The 22,580-nt window shown below is 35.9% G+C and overlaps 1 protein-coding gene across 1 annotated transcript; it reads right to left on the bottom strand.

The window, feature by feature from the left end:
- Positions 1-637: 637 nt before the first annotated feature.
- On the bottom strand, positions 638-21,709 carry LOC126815169 (aryl hydrocarbon receptor-like). Its single transcript, XM_050540727.1, has 11 exons — positions 21,705-21,709; positions 13,150-13,307; positions 12,516-12,523; positions 9,824-9,913; positions 6,323-6,418; positions 4,195-4,293; positions 2,666-2,859; positions 2,199-2,305; positions 1,768-1,909; positions 1,201-1,655; positions 638-774 (listed from the first exon to the last, which is right to left on the bottom strand). The coding sequence occupies exons 1-11, from the start codon at positions 21,707-21,709 to the stop codon at positions 638-640; spliced, it is 1,491 nt and encodes a 496-aa protein (XP_050396684.1).
- Positions 21,710-22,580: the final 871 nt, after the last annotated feature.

Here is a 22,580-nt window from a genome sequence, read left to right as displayed (position 1 = left end):
CCAGCTAATTAAGGTGGTTTTGTCCGGACAGCAGTGTTACGGCCTACTCTTATCTCGAATTTCAAGTATCCCTTTATCTGCCCTCTAAAGTGTACATGGGATAACGTTTTTTCTCCAATCCGTCATTAGCCCAGTCGAAGCAGGACGTTAAACCCAATTCATTTCGTTTCATTTCTCCCATCCGAACGACTAGACAATGTTCCTTACCAGAATTTTGTTTTCAGTTCGAATAAAAGATCCCTTGGCGGTGGAATTCGAAGAAGATTTGGCTGATTTCCTCTCTCCGGGCTGATTTCGTCACTTTACATTGCATACGTAACCAAATAAATTACCACATGTAAGTCTAACAGTGACCCAAATGTCACCATATTCAATAAGAAATCACACATTAAGATATTAATAAGGTACAATTTATTTTGTTTTCAACTATAGCGATTTCGACGCCTCGGAAATTACTCATTGGCTATTGTACCGCCACTGTGCAAAGCACACAGTACACTATGTTGTCGATTCTATGGAATGAATTTTAATAGTGATTGTAGGAGGATCCTGAGCAACACACAAACTCACATACTAAATAAACACATCCACACCAAGAATTTGTATATTTATTTAAATTATGGCGGTTACTTAATATTCATACCTCATTCAGATATTCCAGGAAGCTACCGATAGAAGGTAAATCAACAGGTCTTGAAGAATTATCAGTGGTTTCAGTCTCAACAATTTTCATGTGACCAGATTCGTCCAAATCTGGCTCCACTGTATCAACTACTGCAACGTCCATATTTGCAGAACAAGAAGAGTTATAATTTGAATGATTTTCGTGGGACTGGTTATTTCTGTTATTTGCATACTCCACAGAAGATGGCACATATTGATCACCATACTGATTTAAATATGGCGAATTAAAGTTAGGGACAATAGATCCACATGGTAAATGACTAGATTGGATATTATTTACGGGAAAGAACACATTAGTTTGGACATTTGTTGAAACGTTGTACAAATCTGGATACGGCGTTTGAACATAATAATTTTGAAAAGGTTGAGCATAGCCGTAATTAACTGATCTAATTGGTGAAAACCGTCGATCATTCGACTGGTTAGGCAGGAAAACAAAAGCAGACGACATAACAGATGTAGAGAGTTCTGGCTGAAATTGAACGTTTCGGGTACAAAATGGAACGTCAGGAATACGACAGGTCTCAGATGGGTCTCCTCCATATAGATAAAGGTACTCGGGTTGATGAGAAAAGGTACAATCTACAGTGGCCATGTTGTTTAACTCTACGACGTAATGATTTTCCTGTCTTTGACTTCTTTTAAATTCAAGAAATTGGCGCTGCTTTTCGTGTTGCATTATTTTATGAGCCACGTGATTTGATGGAAGTACCGGTGAATGACGATCCCCAAGCATGTGCCAGCTCGATGGACAGGAAGTAGACTGGAGCGACATGGCAAGATCTTCTGGTTGAGTGTATGACAAAACAGACATTTGATCATCTAGATTCCCCATATTTGATGCTTCACTTCTGCCACATGGTCGCCATGCCGGCTTGAAGTCACCTGAGATTAACATCTGATAAAGGTCACCAATGGCATATTTTTGACGGATAATAGTTTCCTGTTGTATATAAGTGCTGTCATCTTCACTGAAAATATAAATCATTAACATTGTACAGCCCCGTCAAAAGAACATCATAATGTCAATATAACGCTAGATCTGAAAAAGTTTGCATTATATATCTAGTGGCGTCGCCTTACCTGAGTGGACAATGTGAAAATACTATTGAAAATTTCTTTGAATTTTTGGTCAGTACTTTTCCTCTGCTTTGAAACCATTTCCATCGTTTATCTTTTGTTTCTAGACGAAAATAAATAGTTTGAACATCCGTCGATTCAGTCACTGAAACAATAGAAACAACCTGATTCAACTCTTTGCTGTCATTTGCCATTATAGTGCCATCGATAGGGTGGGGTTTTATACGACAATATGTATACTTCGAGCTTTTACTTATTCTTTGACTATCTTATCGTTCGCAGAAAACAGTGCAAGGGATTTCAATGGGTCTTGTATTAAAGGGAGATAACTATATATGGTATTTATGTTCTGAAATCGCATTTAAAAACACATCGCAAATAATAACGAATGTTTAAAATTATTGGAAACTTATGTATTTATTACAAATACATACACGCTCTGTGACAGGCAGCAAACGTAGACAAATCTTCGGGGTGTAACAAAGAATAGAAAGGCCTATCCTGCAGCTCCTTCGAAGTGGTTCCTAAAATATCTTCACATCTGAAATGCAGCAGATTATTTACAGAATGATAACAGTATATATATAATTCTATCTTATAACCTATTTATTTTTTTCCAAAATAGCAAATAATTCAAATTGAATTGAGGGCAATTCTGTGAGATTTTTGGACCAGGAACAATCACCCAAGCGTTGCTCATTTTGATCGTGTTCTTGGTTCGATGATGACGGCCATGGCATCATGCCCGATTCATCGTCCACGGTACGCCCGTACATGTTGTAACAAAGTTCAAAGTGCCTAAACTACAAAATGATGCAACAGGGACAGCTGGACATCTTTTCTACATGAGAAACAATGTGATTAGATGATAACTATTTGTTGTAGATTTTACGATACATACTTTGCATCTATTTCACGAATCTTTAAATCCATCTCATGTTTGCTCCAGAACGTATTCGTTTTTCCTTCATTACAAGAAAGTTCCACTCTGTTGAACATATAGGGATGTATAAATAAAAATACCATTTGATTTGACGACCGGGAGTTGCTGGAAACATCCGACTGGTGAAGAATCTTTCCCGAACAGTGCATTTTCTATAATGAAGTAAAGATATTTTCTCCTAATAAATTATAATTCCATTTTGATCAAGTATTTTAATTACAAAATTACAATAGAATTTGTAAGCAAATTACAGAGAAACGGTATTGAATTGGTGGATTTACTTCATACCGGTTTGGGGTAGGTATATCGTCCTTTATTTTGTTACCTTGCCAATTTTGCAAATACAATAAGTATTCAGTGAGCCAAATAATAACAAGTATACAAAAGAAAAAAATTGTCGAACTTGTTCAAAAGCACTTTAAAAGAGAGTTATAACAATACAATGAAAAGCCTAGATAAATCAATTCTCTGTCGTTATTTGTATTATAAAGTGGTTCCATAAGAACATACGTAGCAGTTATCCCACGAAAAAGCAACCGAGAAACCCTCTGGGTTACACTGCGATACCGAGAGTCCCTTTCACTTCATATAGGTTAAAGTGGAGGAGATGTATTGAATTTTAAAACCTTGGGCTATTTGCAAGGCGGTATCACCTGAATTACCAGAAAGGCTGTTTTCCGGCAATTTCATAATCTATTCGCCAATTAATATACATCTATAGCAAAGGAAAGTATACTCTAAGTTCATTATGGATTATGGTATTTAGCATTCAATAGTCTAATTAAACAGGTATTATGCAGGAGCTAAATCTGCCTACTGCGGGTCTTTCTTTATGCCTTAAATTATTAATTAGACATTAATTAACTTACCAAGACCATATCCAATTCTCGATGCCATGGGTACTCTAGATTTTGAGCAGATTTAAGTACGATTTGCGGGTTATGATTTAATGTAAAAATGGATAATCGAGACTTTGTTTATTATCGTAACGACAGTAGCAATGCCAATTGAGGTTACACGGTTGTACTGTTGTTGTTACAGGGATAACTCGGCTCAGAGTGAAGTAATCTGACAGAAATTTCAGCATATTCTCTTTTAATTATCTATGTTTTAACTATTATAGCGAGAACTGTCAGCTCTTTATCTAATCTTACATAATGCCCTTATTGGTATAAATCTGCATATAGTCTAAGCTAGTAATCCCCCATTTCATTTTATTTCCTACGTCTTGATAATGGTTAAGCACTATGTTACGAATTTATGAAATGTGGTTTAACGTCCCATTTGTCTACTCCAACCGGACTAATGAAAACTGGCATACGCCATACTGTGTGTTATTTGAGGGATATTGTGCCAAAGAGCAAATGAATTCCAACTGAGCCAGCACCGTACTACTGAGCCAGTGCGGCTCCATTATATTTGTTTTGGGGTGATAGTTTTATTTGTTTCCCTATAAAACTTGCAGAAATACGTATGTCTTCACTTACCAAATATCCGGCGGAACTGCCATTAAAATATTTCATTCGGCAAATGAATGACAGCGGCTTACAGGTATCTGTTTCGGAAATATCGCTAGAGGAAAATTCCTGAAACAAGAAATGATACCTGATTTAATGTCGATGAAATCGCAGACAATGTTTACAGTTTTTGACCAAAATAAAACATGAAGATATTGTTATGATGAAGATTTATGCTATCGGGGCATTGAAATTTTTTTATATCTTCATATTTACAAAGTTCTCATTTATAGTTTCGAATTCGCCTTTTCGCTAATAGATTTTTGTACCCGATTGCCTAACATGATCGATTACATACCGTATTTTATATTACGGAACTCAATGATAAAAATCCATAAACGTTGACGAAAATCCCATGGCTATATTCTAATATTTATGTTTTTTGTCAATCGCTTTTGACATATTTTATATACACCCCCATTTTAGTATGGGCGTGATATGCCCGTCAACGATTATATTATATTTTGAGGTTACCTGTTTATAACTTTAATCCCACGGTGTCCCCATTTAAACATTAGAAAAATGTGTTCCACTTCACTAAATCCCTATATTGTAATAATTATTTTATCAATCGGCTTTTTCAAACATCAAGCGGTTGAAGTCGACTATAATCAGCCGATTAAGATCCCTGATGTACGTAAACGGCTATTCAGTTTTACTGGTCACGGTTCGGTTGCAGAGGTGAATCAGTTTCAAAAATTACTAATGAATTTTCGTTTTTATATCATATCCGACTTTCAAAAACCAGGAATTGTAGCTACCACGTTGTTTTCGGTCACTGAAGACCACATACATACTTCATATTGCATTTGTCATTTGTAATCATTCTTCCAAGCACGTAGCATGAGATAGCCTCACTCATAGATAGCGACTGATTGACAAACAGTATTTATTAACCTCGGAACCCCATAAACAAAGTCTCAAAAGGAAACAGAATAGTTTGATGTGATGAAATAATATCAAAATAGACAGGACAGTAAAATCGTTTACATTATCGCTAAAGCGATGCCGGTGGGGGCCAAAGTTGACGACAAACATACGGGTCATTGGTACTACCGTACAGCATATGGCTATAGTGAAAGGAAGACGTGTAATAAATTCTGTGGAAATATAGCTGACATATTAAATTGTCAAACTCATTTTGTATTTGAAAATCCCAAGGTACTTTCAAATATTTATGGCATAATTAATCATTTAAAGAATTAGGGGTGGGGGGCATTTTTAAATCAGCCTGCTTGCAACTGGTCAATACGTGATCTGTCAAAGTACGGGTAAGATGGAGAAATGAAATGCCAAGAATGAATGAATGGAGTTTGTGCTATAATACTAATAATTTAGACCTGCGTCACAAAGTCATCCTGTATAAAAATTGTTCAAATGCGAATAAATTTGTTAATGAAATTTGTTAAAGTAACCGATATTTCAATTTACGTAACCAGGAAATCGGTCGTGTGTTTTAGAGCTGGCGTGACCGCACGTAACCGATTGGTATCGTTCGCGTGAAATTTTGTGGTCTGTTAACGTCTATAATATGCCCATCTAATAAGGCTGACAATCTTCTGTATATATAGCTATTCTTACTATGTACATAAAATAGTATTGCATAATTCTATTGGAAGGGTTTTACATGACTATTGAAGACCAACCAAATAAAATAACAGTGCCTAATAATTCATTAATACTTATATTCATTTTCAATATATCAACTAGTATATTGACATCTAATCAATAAATATTCAATATCTTCGTGCATTGATTTACAGACAGGGCAATATTCGTCACTTACTTTACCTATCTTAAATAGCTTTCCCTTTGACCATAATATATTATGTACAATTTTAAAATCTAAGTCAATACATTTAGGATTTTTTAAAGTACAAAACACGTGTTTGCATATGATAGTCACAGCTCAGTGTTATTACCTTCTTCGAACAGATGACAGTCCATAATAGGATGCGACTGATTAGTGTTCTGAAAATGAATTATGTAGTTTGGAGGAGAATCAAAATCGCCAGGATATAACACATATAGCGTATCCTTCTTTATATATTTATATTATAGTATTGGTATGTAAGTATTAGTGTAGACTTACCGGTACACAAGTGGATTGCAAAGTCTGTTCTAAAGCCATCTTTAAATCATGGTGGTCATCAGGATGTACTATACCATAAATACAGCGGTGTAAAAGATCAACCTAACATTACAAATTAATAGATTAATGAATAGAAATTGTTTAATTATTACTGAGACTATAAATGAATCAAGTAGAAGCTCCAATTATAAATTAAATGCTTGCTATCTTGAATTTGTTAAAGATATACCGTTTAAAATTCAAAAATAAAGTTTCCCTTCATTCTACTACCCCAGTTCCTCCCTTATTCTACTTGTTACGAAAGCGGTTACGGAGACATGCCATTTAGTCGTTCAAAACGTCTGACTTATTTCATAGCCTCTATTCTAAGGTTATTTAGATGACTGTGAGCGAACAGAAAGACCAGAATCTTGATAATATACTATTCAAAAAAAGTAGGGGATATTTGATTTTGGGGGCATAATACTAAAATATGCAAATGACTACGAAAAACGTCACTATAGAACCTAACAGAAGAAACATTTCCAGTTACATGTGACGCCCAAACGCACCAATAGCTATCGCATGGAATGCAGGTGATGCTTGGGATCATCATGGGGGTCCAACCCAAGATTTGCACGACTCTGACTTTGAATGTTACAGTCATTGTGGCATTGAATTCCAGGGTGGAAACATCAGTTTAATTGTTTTAGTGACCAGAAAACAAATTTTGATATGCGTCGGCTTACCCAAAATGAAAGGTTACGTGCCCTTGGCATGCTACAGATCGGCACAACAAAGGCGGTTGTGGCGCGGACGATGAATGTTTCTCAGTCTGTCATAAGCAGGCTATGGTCCAGATACCGTGATACACAATCTGTACAGGACAGACCACGCTCAGGTCGACCAAGGGCGACAACTCAAGCCCAGGATCGATTTATCCGTACCTTGGCCTTGAGAAATCGTGTCATCACAGCAAATCAGATCAGCGCTCGTCTTCAAACAGACACTGGTGTGAGAATGAGTGGCCAGACGATTCGGAATCGACTGCATAGGGGTCACCTTCGCGCCCGACGTCCTCGCGTGATCCCTTGTTTGAGAGATCATCACATTCAGGCAAGACGTCGTTGGTGTAGGGATCGTCAACACTGGGATAATCGACGCTGGAGCAATGTGATGTTTTCAGATGAGTCAAGGTTCACTGTTGATTTTTTGGACAGACGTAGGAGGGTGTGGCGTCGTCGAAACGAGCGCTTCCAAGACATTAACGTCATCAGACATGATCGATTTGGGGGTGGTTCTGTTATGGTGTGGGGAGGCATCACTGTTGCTGGAAGAACGGCTTTACATGTTGTTGCAGGGCGTGTTACAGGCCAGTACTACCGGGACAACATCTTGGCAGTCCATGTTGTGCCGTTCGCACGACGTCATGGCCGCCGTTTCATCTTCCAGGATGACAACGCAAGATGTCACAGGGCCAGGATCGTTACAGGTTACCTCCAACAACAGAACATCACCACATTACCTTGGCCAGCACTGAGTCCCGACCTCTCCCCCATCGAGCATGTCTGGGACATGCTTGGACAGAGGTTACGTCAACGTCAACAACGTCCTGCCAATGTCCAAGAACTTGCTGCTGCGTTGCAACAGGAATGGGACAATCTGGACCAAAATGACCTTAGACGTCTCATTAGGAGTATGCCACGTCGGATCAATGCTTGTTTGGCAAACAGAGGAGGATTTACCCGTTACTGACTTGGTTGTGATGCTGTGGTAACTTTGCTGTTTGACCCCGGGTATCATTTTACCCTTATAATGGTCAGTCTGTGCCTTACTTAGTCTAACGATCATTTGGAATAAATCGATGAATGTGAACTTCATTTCATTTTGTCATTTGTTTCTTCGTCAGTTTCATTAGGTGACTTTAATAACACTTATAAATCAAATATCCCCTACTTTTTTTGAATAGTATATTTAGGGGATTCAAAACTTGTATCTGGCATATTTTACGAGAATCAGAAACAGAATTGTCTTACACAACTTGTCATCTAGATGTCGTATATCTTAGCCAATAAAAATGTTTTTTGTTTTTGTTTTTTTTTTTTGTTTTTTTTTTTTGGGGGGGGGGGAATATATTGCTTCAAAATGCCCAGGTTAATTCCGCATACAATTTTGTTTTTATTGTATTGACGAACTTTGAGTTTTATCCCCCTGTAGGACCGACATCACAATATTTAAGTCGCTATAGCCATCGAAATCTAGGAAAGGGCTAAACACGTCGGACTAATTATGAATGTGCTTTCCACATTGAGCTGTGGTTTACACAAAAGCTTACAAAAATGTGATTGTCACATTAATACTTATTTTTATGTTTTAGAATCATGTCCGATTTGGCTACGCCATCATATAAGGTGCGTTCACACTGGGGGTTTAATGTGAATTGAATTCAGAATAATGTCTTATTCCGGATTTAGGCGTCACACTCAATTCGCTAAAATCCGAAGTCAATCTGGGTTATTCGCAGTCAAAATTTGAGTGTGGCGCGCTTGATTCAGATCAACGGGTTTGCCGGAACCGAATAATTTTGCGCGCATGTTCACTTCTACTTCAATTTTATCGCTTGGAGGAAAACGTGTGTAATTTCCAAGCCAATAGTCTGCAAATAAATAACAATATTGCAAACATAAATCAGTTGGGGTATAGCCTACATAGCCGTAGCCCTACCTCACTGAAACACATACTGCGGTAACATAACCAGTTAAAAATCCAAATACAAAGATACGGTGTGTTCAGATCACGGCTGTTCATTTAAGGCCTAGACATTAGGGGCAGACATCTTGAGTCTAGTAGAATCTCTAGCATGTATTGTATGTAGTTTGATTACAATGACAACAAAATTCAATTGTTTTGCATTGTGCATGTTTAGTGTTGAAAGAATTTGAACTATGAAATGCACCTTCGCTAGGACAGAGTCGATGAGTGAAGTGCATGTACATACTTGTTGATACACAGGAAACGCGACCAGAAGAGTAATCATCCTCATTCGATTTTGATTCTTGCAGACAAATCGTGCCCGAAGCTCAATGGTAAGATGCTCGCCCCAAGAAATTAAATATTAGCAAAATAAATCACGAATACGAATGACTCTAGTTATACTCATTCAGTGTGGCGCGTTTTAATTTGAATTCAATCCATAAGCTGTAATGTGACCGACCGTTTCTAATCCGAGACAAACCAATCCGAATTCCAGAGGCCGGTCTCCGGAATTCGCATTGAATGCGCATGCAGTGTGAACGCAGTTAAAAGTAGTCCATCCCAGGTAATTCGGAGTCAACTGCCGAGCGAGTCAACAATACTGAATTCCACCGTAAAGGACAGCAAAGGTCGCATACTGAAATTAACTCTGTTCATTATTACGAAAAGCAAATAACACGTAAATATTTTCATAGTTTTTCATTGAAATACATATTTCAGTGTGATAATAAGCTCCGATTTTGTTTCTGTCCACCAGGCTGTATCGCAACTAACCTGATTGAATCCCACATATTGTAGAACATTATCAGTCACATACAAAACAGTACCATCTGATGTTAATAATAACACAAATCCATCAAGAATCTACAATTGAAAATATTTCTATGGTGTAATATAAATAATGAATAATAAATTTTAACATAACTTCCATTATCTACGCACATTGACGTATTTTATTATGTAAAAAAAACAACAGTTCTTTACATACGAATCTGTATTTTGTTTTCCGTTTAATGAATATTTTGTCTTTGATTACCCCTTAGATTTCCATGTGGACGTATATTGTCGTCGCCCCTGTCCGTCCGTCCACAATTTGTTTGTTGCCACTTTACAGGTCACATTTTTATCCGATTTTGACGAAACTTGAAATATAGGTTTATCTCTCATAGATTTCGGTTCCTTTTGATATTGGCATTTATTATGACCCTGATTGTACGAAAAATCATGTTTTTAGCTTTGGAAGACTAGAGGTCACAATTTTGATCGGATTTTGATGAAACTTGAAATATATGTTTATAACTCAACCATCTGGATTCGTTGCAATATTTGCGCATATCGGACTGTAACTTCCTGGATTGTGGTGCCTGACTGAACGAGGTCACATTTTTTATCCGATTTAAAATAAACCGTTCGAATATTTCACCGTTACATCATAATGAGGGTTGGTGAAATGAAATGAAATGGTGGTTAACGTCCTACTGTTCTGTTCTGTTCTGCTCCGACTGAGCCAATGAAGACGGATATACGCCATACAGTGTGCTATTAGTGAAATTTTGTCCGGGCAGCGGCGCTATGGCCAATGTGTACACGAGACCTCGGTTTTTCGTCCCATCCGAACGACTAGACAGATGTCCTTCTCAGCACCTCATTCCTACACCACTGAGAAGGGGAAACCACGTCGGAAAATCCCGATGAACTTTCTCGGCCAATGCAGGAATCGAACACGCGACCTCCAGGTTATTGAGCCAGGTTCTTAACCCACTTAGCCACCGTGGCCCCCATAATGAAGGTTGGGTTTGAATTTCGTGAAAATCGGACCGAAACTGCCGGACAAAATGACCGCTCCTTGTAGGCAAATAGTGTTAAAGTATGTAATATCAAGGTTAAGGACCCTCTAGAGGTCAGAATTTTTATCCGATTTTGATGAAACTTAAACATGTTTTTTTATATCCCAAAGATGTCAGTTCCTTTCAATATTCGCGCATAGTGGATCGTAACTTTCTGGACCATGGTCCCTGATTGAACGAAAAATCGCGTTTGAAGCGTGTGGTCCCTCTAGGGGTCAAAATTTTTATCCGATTTAAAAATGTTCGAATATATCACCGTTATACCTTAATGACCGGGTTTGAATTTCGTGAAAATCGGACCAAAACTGCCAGACAAAAGAAATGATCTTAATATGGGTTCTTGGGGCTGAAAAGGGTCTCTACCCAAATTGACTTTCATGATCATCAAGTTTTTATTCATGTTTTAAGATAAATTAGGGCATGTGGTATGATTAATTTGAAATCAAATACAATTGTTTTCTGGTCATTGTTTTATATTGATCTAAGTAAACAACTATAGATAACGGTTGAGTGTCTATCCCATTGGTGTCCATTAATACTGAAATTTATATCAACATTCACATTTCAAGTCATTTTATACTTAACTGGTTTCTAAACCTATAAGTCCTGTACAAATAAACATAAAGGATTTCGAGATAGAGATGCCAAAAGTGATATTTGTTACTCGGCAACTAAACGCGTGTTTGTATTTCCGCCATCAAACCAACCCGACAAACTGACAGAAATGATGGCGTATTTGACGTCTGCTATATTTACCCAGCAAGTCGTTCGTCATCTATGAGGGATAGACATAAGTTGACTAATTATTGGCTGAAGTCAATATTGAATAGACAAATAAAAAGCCTTGTTTCAATCTGCGATTATAGGGTTTGATTACAATAGAGATTATGAATGAGAAAGTCAACAATAGTTCGATAATCACAGAACACACACAATTTATAAGAAGATAATAGTGCAATGTGCGGGTTATTGCTTATTCTTCGCCTTATATTTATCCTACTTTCTGATGGTTTTAATACCTTCTCACATATACCTTATTTAAATTTGATATTTGTTGTTTATTTCTGGCAATGTCTATGTAGTTTGTCATGTCCGCAGGTTTATCTTATCGGTTTTGTTTTGCATAAAGTGCGGCCCTCCTGCACATACTATTAAATACTTCAAAGCATCATTGCTTGGTTATAATACCAAAACGTTTCTTTTAGGTGGCTATTTTGATAGATAATGTTCAAAACGTCAACCATTAAAAGGGCACCAATGGAATATTTCAAACCACTTGATGAATTGTTGGTGAGCTATGTTGTTGTGGGGTGCGTTTTATTAGACCCAAAGTTGACAAGATCAATGAGACACTTTTATTATTTCAACAATAAATTTGCCGTATTTCACACAGGTAAGATAGTCTGTTAGGATTCTTTAATCGCTCTATTTTGTATCTCGTATTGAAAATAACACTAGACGCACTTTATTATATACAATCCTGGGTGAAATTGTCCAAATTTAAATCTTAAAAAGTCTATTTGTCTCAACGTTTCAGCACAATCTAATTTAACATACCTTATTTGAACTGTGTGGTGAAAACAAGACAATTAGAAAAAAAATATTCACTGATCAGTTACAAGCAACTCTTGAAATTAATAGTCTTATCGTAGCAATTAAATGTAAAAAAACAATTTTCAATTCAATAATAGTAAGCAAATTACCTGTAAAATCTGTTTTTCATCAGGTTCATGTATATGATTAGCATCATCTGTTTGATCATATTTTGCTTGAGTAGTCTCGGGAAAATGAGCGGCTGAAATTCATAAATTTATCATAATTTATACAGATGATGTTTGGTTAAAGCGAAAATCAAACCATACCCATAATCAAAAAAATAAAACCAACAACAAATTACTTTTAAATTTAAGAGCAATCAATACACGAACTAAAGTTCATATTAATTTCTTTTGGTTTCATGTCGCCATTTTTGCTTTTGTTCTAAACACTTGACCCCTGAAGGATAACTCTTTTCAATCCACAAACATCAAGGCAAAGATGGCAGTAACCCGGTATTTTTTTAAACCGGTAAAGAATTTTAAACTAATTTTGTTTTACATAAAAAAGGAAAATCTTTTTTTAGTCTACTACTAGGGCTTAAACCAACCTACTCCTTGAAATATTGAGCAGCATACATGGAACTCATAAAGATACAACAATACCAATAATGCGTTTATTGTAATAATTTACAATAATATGAAATAGTATATTTACCTTTAAAGAAGAGCTTAGATCTAAAATAGGATAAGACTAGTCTAAAGACTGTTTGACTGTCTAGTTTTCTGTTTAAAGATGTTCTATCTACTGGTAACAACGATTCCAGTAATTTAATTTCACACCGTAACTTGTCTCTGTACCGTTTCGACTTGAAGCTTAATCAATGAGAAACAGTATTTTTTATATAAAATAAAGTATCCAGAAAGAACCAATAATTCCAATTCCAGTGAAATCGGAAAAATGAGCGAAATATATATTTTCTAAATGGAAATAGTAATTCGTTTTCCATTGCAATTCGTCCCTTTTTTGGGCTATTGACTTTAAAAAATGACAAATATGTGTAAATAGGATTATGTAGAAGCATTAATAACTAAAATTGTTTTGATCTAAATGAAGCAAATTTGTGCATAAATGAATCAATAAACTTAGAATTTTGAAATATATTTATTATTTTTTATTAAAGATTTAAAATTATCGAGCATTTGACTCTGCATATTTTAAGTAATTATGCAAATTTGGCAATGGAATATATAATCAAATAGCTTGGGGTGGAATCTTAATTATTCCGTTTTAAAAGTGGACTCAAGTACTCTACCAAAAAGACTATGACAAAAACTTGTTATTATATTAACTACTTAAATAGGGAAGGTACACGAATGTCGTTAAGTTAATATACGAATACGTGAGTATTAAATGCAAATTTCAAGTGTTTCGTGTTGGGAGTTCTGATTCAAATCAACACGAACACCACTAGACTCTACACGAACCCATTTTATCCTTATATATATAAACCATCCAAGATATTAGAAATACAGAAAGAAAACCGGACTCCTTTAATATCTATGGTATGATGAGTTAAACATTACAATTTCTGGATAATATTGCTGGATTGTTATTGTCAAGCTGACATATTAACGTTCGTTTTTATAGTTATCTATTTTGTGGAACTATCATTTTCTTTCCAGGATGAGGATATGTTTGCTGTTAGAGACAATTTTTCAAATGCAGGGAGAATGATTAATAAATTGTTACAATTTTAAGAATAACTTATGTTTTAGAGTATAATTTCTGTTTTAAATGACTCCCGTACACTATTTTCAAATATCAAAATCGCAGCCAGAGTACAATTTGGAAAATCATCAACATAACCGTATTTAAATGAAAAATTTAATAAAAAAAAACCTTTAATTTATAATTATTTACTCAACTTACCTTGGATCAATTCTTGGACGATTTTGCGGCTCGGTTGAATCCTGGGAGAGCTTTGACGACTTTTTGGAAGTTTTCTGCATTGTAAACTGAGATTATGGAAAAAAATATCCGAAAACAGAGAATATCTATGGGAAATCTATTGTACCATAGTCTATCATATAGTCATTTATCAGTATTAAGATATTGTCTGATCGTGCGTTGATAAGTTGGCGTCAAACACCGTTAGTTTAATGTTAACACACCTCTTGAGGTGATCAGATTGGGCAAAAGGAGGGGCGTGGCCAGGTGCGTAATCAGGTAATGAATGACATCTCTCTTAATTTGTTGATCAGGTGACGAGATGATTGTTAGATAATGTGGATTGTTTCAATTTGTGATATGAGAATGTACAAAGGCGTATGTAGTCTAAAATCTATCTGATTCTTATCCGTATGAAAAAAGGATATGACAATTTATGGTACATCATCCGGGAAAGTTCAAACAAGTAAGAAGTTCAAAATGAGAAAAAATATCTCCAATTCTTAGCCTTGTGAATAAAGAAGACATTTGCCATAAACATCAAAGCATATGAAAAAAATAACAACAATGTTGTCTTTATTAGCACCGCCGTCATTGTCGTCATTCGTCTCTAGGTGGCTGCTATCACCATTGACGATTGCCAGCGTTACCACCATCACCCTAATGCAAATAAATGTCAGATGAAAAATTACCTTAACGATAGTTATGCGCCTTAAAGATGGATTATGTAAGAGCTTAATCTGTCTATTTCATGTCTTTTTTCTCGCTTCAGATGTTATATAAATTATTAATTAGACCTATAATCAGCTCATAAGCGACCTTCTCGATTATCGGATGGCTGAGATATTAAGTGGATTAGACAATATCTGCCATATCCTCATAAAAAGCTAAAATGAGACAGAAAAAACCTTGGCTTACTTACGCATCAATGATACTTGCCAATCAAGACTATTTACGCTATTTCTTTACAGAACTTCAAACTTTCATAAATGCGCCCAGAATAAAGTAATTTGAATTAAATTCGCAATATTTTAATTTTTCATTATATAGTTTTAAGCTATTATAGCAAGAGCAGCCAGCTCTTTATCTAAATCTTACATAATGCATCTGTAATGATGTATTATACCGATTGTTTTCCTGGCCATATACCATCATCATCATCATCATCTGAGTATCAGATTTAAAGATACATTCCCGCGTACAAACTGGGTGATTTAATGGTATATATGGACTAAAAACATATTCAAACTAATTAATTTGTCATAATTTTGCTTCGAATCCTTCTCAAACATTGTAATTGCGAAGGAATGCCCTGCTATAAAAATTCGATCAAACTAGGTCATGTTTACGTCACGTGAATTACCTCTCTTGGAAGTCAGAGGAGAATTTATTGCATACATAAGACGATGTTGTCTTTAATCGCTTACTATTTATTACAAATATCGAATCCTAATTAAATTCTCGGATTATCCACTACCCGCGTCTTTTTCCATCATTTTTATCTCAGAAAGTGTTGTACGTCTAACTCTTCATAAAGTTTATCAACTTGAACATCAAGTGCTCAATGTTCGCGTGTGACCTTTCACATCACGCGTGCAGAAATTCCTAATCGTCGGGCTGTCGATTAGGGGAACCCTTACATTTTTGTCCCGTATACGCTCAATGAGTGTTTTTCGGGGAATCCAGTATTTTTCTAGTAAGATTGGATATCTCTACTTTCCATATATACCAAAATAGCCATACGTTTATTGGAAATAACCACCCGATACCTTATAGGCATAATATACAATTATTTTGAAATGCCATGGCTCTGTTGACATTGGTAGAATTAAGAAAGGGGGATAACGAAATAGTATCGATCACGTATTGTGATGGGTGCAAAAGGCAAATTTAAGTCATATTAGCAATAGACAAAATTTAGCCCCAGGTCTGTCATATGGAGTGGTTTCGATCCTACACTTGTATCAATCTAAGAATATGTTCCCCTGCCTAACCACGTGTGCTTTCTCAGGGTCCTTCGGTTTTTCCCCTCTGATAAAACCCCTCACGCCAATGCGAATTATTGAAATAAAATTGTACCAAATGTTATCCCCTAAAAGACCAAGCTTCTGGTCAGTAGACGTTAAACTGGCCATGGAATGGTGTTTTTACCGACCCATTGTTTTGCACCAACGGTGTTAATTTTTTTCAACTATTTAACATAACTTACATTGATTCCTTTAAAAGGCAAAATCTCCCATTCTTATATACATACTAGCCAAAGATTTCTTTAAAGGCAAAATCTCCCATTCTTATAATATACACTAGCCAAAGTGAAACAACTCTTGTGTTATTAGGTGTCAACTCCTTTCAGATTTTGATCAGTCGTTGATATAAGTGTTGGGCTACGCAGAATGGTAAAACAGAAAGCTACAGGCTCATATACGCCCTAGCGATGAAGTTTACCAGGCAATAATTAGTAGTTTTACACTATCTCCCGAAGACGGGTGTACGCCATGCATGCAGTATGCTATGGGGATAATTTTGCTAGGACATCTAATTCCAACTGTGAACGGTTCGATACCGAGCCGAAGAGACACTGATCTTGCCAGCCCCCGCACCCACTATCATGCCAAAAACTAAAGGGAAATGAAACAAGAAAATACACGATACAGGATTTACAACACATATTAATCAATTCTTTTTGTAAAATCTCACATAAGCGATAAACAATGGACAATATTTTATTGAATGTGTTATGTTAGTTCTAATACATGTCAGAAGTACCAACTTGACAAGCATATGGAATTGATAATATGGATATAAATGTGTATTTATCTCTACAGACCTTGAACCTTTAAATCATTGAAACGTTTCACACAAAAAAGCAATACATATGAATCTGGCAGCATTTACAACACCAAGTGTATCAGCTAATAGATCACTACCACGAGCCACGTAATCATATCGTGCTTCTACCTGGTACCCTTCAAGGCTTTACCCGCTGTATTTGAATAAAAATGGCCAAGCGAAATGTAGAGATAAATTGTAAAAATTCGAGAGGATGAGATACTCTGAACTTGTCTTGAGGGACAGCCCCATATTTCACAAGACATTGTCAATAAAATTGAATTTAATTATGCAAATCAAACGCCAAAATGAAATGATTTAACCCACTTATCGGAAGCATTCTAAATATGCTTAATGCATGTAAGTAACTCATTATTCAGTTGTGTGGGCGATTAATAATCGCGATGGACACACGCTTATGTATGGCTTCGCATGTATATAGACGTGGCATGGCCCTTATGTGGCCTTAAAGGAACTAAATCATCAACTCAGTATTATCCATAATATTCGAAATTATAAACAAGAATTCATGTTGCTCACTTGTTGTCTTACCGTAAAAATATGAGATCAATCATATCTAAGACACAATGCACATTTTAAAATTAGTACACGACGGCGTGTATTCTATGGGCATAATAATTCGAACGTCACTTATAATGAACAATGAAAATAAAATACAGTGGGAAGTAATTAAAATGGTTAATTCACAAACCACAAAATAGTAATTCAAAAAACCCGCGTAGAATGGACTAAACATTTTCTTTTTGTTTTAAATGGAATGTAAATCACTTTATATACACTTATGTCCAACGATAGAGCTACACATCCTTTAAATTCATTAAAAACCACTAAATATCTTGTAAACTAATAGAATATAGTTAATCTTCAGACTGATGTCCCATTAGCATGTGAGATATCATTATCGGAAATGTTGAGTAAGATTTTTTCTGCTCGCCTAGTCTATGAAAACTGAAACACCCCCAAAACCCCGATATACTTAGATAACTAGAATTTCAACAGACTGGAGGCCAGTCTAATGCCAATAGTAAAACAAAATGTCATTGACATTTAATTTGAATCAGATTGGTTGACCCCATAAACTCAAATTGCCTAATGAGAGGGCAATAAACCTTTATTAAAAAAAATTTAAACAAGTGAATTTTTGAAAATCGTTGGTCTCCCCCTTTAATGGCCTGTTTCGGGGGCCAATTTTAATATAAACGGGCTTCCTGATCATGTATTACTTGATTATTTATCATATATCTGCGCTGGGTGAATGTCTCTTATACGAATGCGAATGCCTCTGTCGATTCATTTCAACTTCCCATTTGTTACCGGAATTAGAATCTACAATTATTAGCCATAATAAAATCGATCTTTTTTCTACACCAGGGTTTATTGTTTCGGGTACTTTGAAGTACATTACAATAATATGCAATAAATTTACCCTTAGTTCATACCAAAACAAGAAGTGGACTTAATGTGTTGACATGAAAATTTTCTGTTTCGGCTTAATCCGGTTAAACAGTTTTAATTGAAAACTTTCTTTGCATAGAAAAAGTAGATCAATGTTTTTCATTTTGAAATATTATTGAGAATGAAATTAATGTTGAGCATTTATAAACATAATGGCCCGAGAATTTGTCTTTGAGATTCAAATACTGATTTTCCAAATTAAAATCCAACTTCCATAAATAAAAGGGACAAAGAGCACTATCGTCTCTGACTGAGCTGCGCGAGTACCCTTTCTTATATTCACACTTTCCGTTTCCAGAGAAAATTATTATAATGTAATTAAACTAATTTGCATTTTCTGACATATACAAACCGTAAATTCATCTTTTGAGGATAAGAGGTAAGACATTTTTACATATTTCCTTAGTTGGAGACAAACTTTCATAATTAAAAGGAACGCAGGGCACTAAAGTTTATCCTTGAGAAGCATAAGTAACATTTCTTATCATTGCAAAGTAAAATGTTGCATTATAAGGTAACGAAGTAATTTTAAAAAAATTGTATAATTCATTTTTGGGGATAAAATGAGAGGAATTTCTAATTACTTCCTTAGTTAGATACTGGTTTGCGTAATACCACAGACAAACTGAACACTTTGAGATTTAGTCGAGTACAGGTGACCCGCTCAGCTCACGTCTGAAACAGGCGGCAAAGAACCAAACCACTGGGAAAGCAACCCGCGTTTGACTGGAGGCTCTACTGCTGCCATTGTTTCAGCATTAACTCTTTTATAAATTCGTTTCTGCTTTAAAGCCGCGTTCACATTGCATGCACATTCACTGCGAATTCCGGAGACCTATCTCCGGAATTCAGATTGGTTTGATCAAAAGCTGTGCGTCACATTACAGCTTATTCGGATTGAATTTAAATTGAAACGCGCCACACTGAATGCGCATTGAAGTGATGGTCACTCATACTTAAGATGGGTGCGAGAGTCATTCGTATTCGTGATCTTCTGTTGCTAATGCTAGGTTCCCACTGTCGTGCGATGCGTTACGATATGTTTGTCCGAATTGAGTCCACGATCTGGTACGTGCAGATTCATGCTGATACTTTTCGATACAATTAACACGATTGCTATATATATACTGACCATAATATATGATAAGACCTGATAGGATCACCACCATTACAACCAGGATTTCAATCGTAGCGCGAATCGTGATAATTGGAACCGGGCATAATGTTTGGCACGATTTCTTCTGCACCATAAGCAAAGGCGGCTCTTCTGGTCGTGTTCGCTAGGCACTAAACATGCATAAAGCAAAGCAATAAATTTTATTGTCATTTTCATCCAACTACATACAATACATACTATAGACCGTGAATAATCAGCCGTGATTTCAACACTGTATTTGGATTTTTAACTGGTTCTCTCCCGGTGTTGGCCGAGAATGTTTCTCCGGATTTTCCGGCGTGCTTTTCCCTGGCAAGTAACACATTTATTTTGGGAATGTGGGATAAAGCTAAAATGTTTATGTTGTAAAACTTTTATTTAAAAAAAAGTGTTGTATATTTAGGTTAATAGTGTTTCATCGGAATTCATTCTTAAGATGTTTCAGCCACGACGGTTTTCTAATTCGAGCTTTTCCTTATATTCATTACTGACAATAGCAGGTGAGAGTATTATGGTGTAAGGTCTTAAGTGAACCAACTTCCAATTGTGTCAATTACCGATGTCTTAAAGTCCCATCGGATACCCCCGCTTGGTAAACAAGTACAAGCGTACGATGGACCAGGAACCAAGCCTCACATCACCGCCGTCACCCCGGAATCAAAGCTACTGCCTCATCCCCCCGCCCCCTAAAATTTCTCTTAAACATCACACTGCTGAAAATGTGACCCGTTTAAAAATGATCAAAATATTTGCAAACTAGGACTGAACAAGCTGCTTAATTCATGGCAGCGCAAAATTCATCATAATTGAAATGCATTGTGGATTTTTTTTCTACAACAATCAGGCTATTGCACACGGCATGTGTTTAGTCAAAACTAAACAACCATCTACTGTATTTATTATTTAAAGATGCTTTATGTAAGAGTTAAATCTGCCTATTGTAAGGTCTTTATTTTGGTTATAAATGTTATATAAGTTATTATTTCAGACATTTATCAACATGACATGGCAAACCTCAAATCAACTCTTTAGATCTTCAAACACCCATAACTTAATTCTATCAGAATAAAGTAATTTGAAATAAATTTTCAACATATTCATTTTGCGTTATCTATTTTTTTTTAAATGTAATAGCAAGAACGGATTTATCTAAATCTTACATCTGCACCTTTAATAATATAACTGTAGATATAATTTTACATTTTTGATTTTGTACATTCTGGATTTCGTCCGTTTAACCATATCCAGTTTTTATCGCCGAATGTTGCTAAATTTCCAATTCATCACATTTTTTGTAAATACTGAAGGGAATCGAACCATTTTTGACTTTATCTTAGTTTGCAGGGGACTACCAGCAACGCGAATGACGTGTAGAGACTTTAAATGCCTTACTAAAATTTTAAAAAAAATCTCTTAAGATAAAGAGGGATGTTTAGCAAGCATATATAACAGGAACCAAAAATGATAATCTTTGTAAAATTAAACAACATTGTTTCAATATTTCGTTTGACAGAATTGGCCATACAAATCAAGGCTAGCGAAAGCGATGGATATGGCCGTTGAGTTACACTATGACATAATCTGCCTTCTATAAGTCAAACTGGTGCCGAATGTTTCACAAGGCTGGTGGACTTTTCATGTCTGGTAGCCATGGTGTTGATTATTCTTTTGATGTATTAGAATAAACCGGTAAACGAAGAAGTTATGTGGAAACAGAACTCTCTTGGGAAGCTAAGAAAATGGTATCTATATTTGTGTATACTGAAAATGACACTGCAACTTTGCTGCGGTTTCAATCTAATTACGAAACTAATAGCTGTATAAACAAAATCCAAGTATCAATGACACAAGGCATTATTACTACATTCTTCAAAACAGAACACAATACTGATTCTAAGACTTAAGACACCCTGAAGTAATGCCGTTACGACAGTGGATAATGATTAATATAGCAAGATGGGAAAATGGAGATTTTGGGTGCAGGTAACGAAAAAATAGAATATAAAATTAATAATTATGCAGATCACAAAGACAGGAAATTTTATTTATATGGGAGACGTCGTATCGGTAGATCATTAGATGTCGACTTGCTTGCCTATCAATGTACCAAGCCGATCACGTTACCTCATTTGATGATGCGCTCAAAAATAATGTGCTGAAGATGGATCGGGATCTGCAGGTGAGTAAGTAAATTTAAAATACAGATGTGACGTCATCCTTTATGTTGGCGTGCCATTATTTCCAATAATGTACGGACAACTTGCCAATCGTACATTATCTATACTAGATGCAATATTGGACTCACGTGACGTATTTCATTGAAAAGCACGTGCGGGATAGTGTCTGTATATTAAGTTCTTTAATGGTCTCGGGCTAAAGACATTGCGTAATATTTTGAAACAGCACCCCGCTAACGCCTCGTGAAGTATCAATATATTACTTAATGTCTCACTCTCGACCATTAAACCACACATAGTACTAACAGTTGTGTGTTTAAATCGAATACTGTTTGTGACCGATGTGTTTAGAAAGTCAAATCACAAAGACGCGCTAAACAAAATCATAAATATACCACGTCTATGTTTACAAGAAATATAAAGAACTGTGGTTTAACGTTCACTAAACACAATTTATGCGATTTCGGTACTAACGTTTGTAATTCCAATTGTTCACTTGTACACAGTGGGATAAACCCCACGAGGTTAGGCAGTCGTGGGATTCGGGGCCATGAGCATTT

Source organism: Patella vulgata, chromosome 3, assembly GCF_932274485.2.
Source record: "Patella vulgata chromosome 3, xgPatVulg1.2, whole genome shotgun sequence".
Classification (NCBI taxonomy): domain Eukaryota; kingdom Metazoa; phylum Mollusca; class Gastropoda; family Patellidae; genus Patella; species Patella vulgata.
Note: the sequence above shows the minus strand (reverse complement) of the source record. Positions and strands in the feature narration are given on the sequence as shown.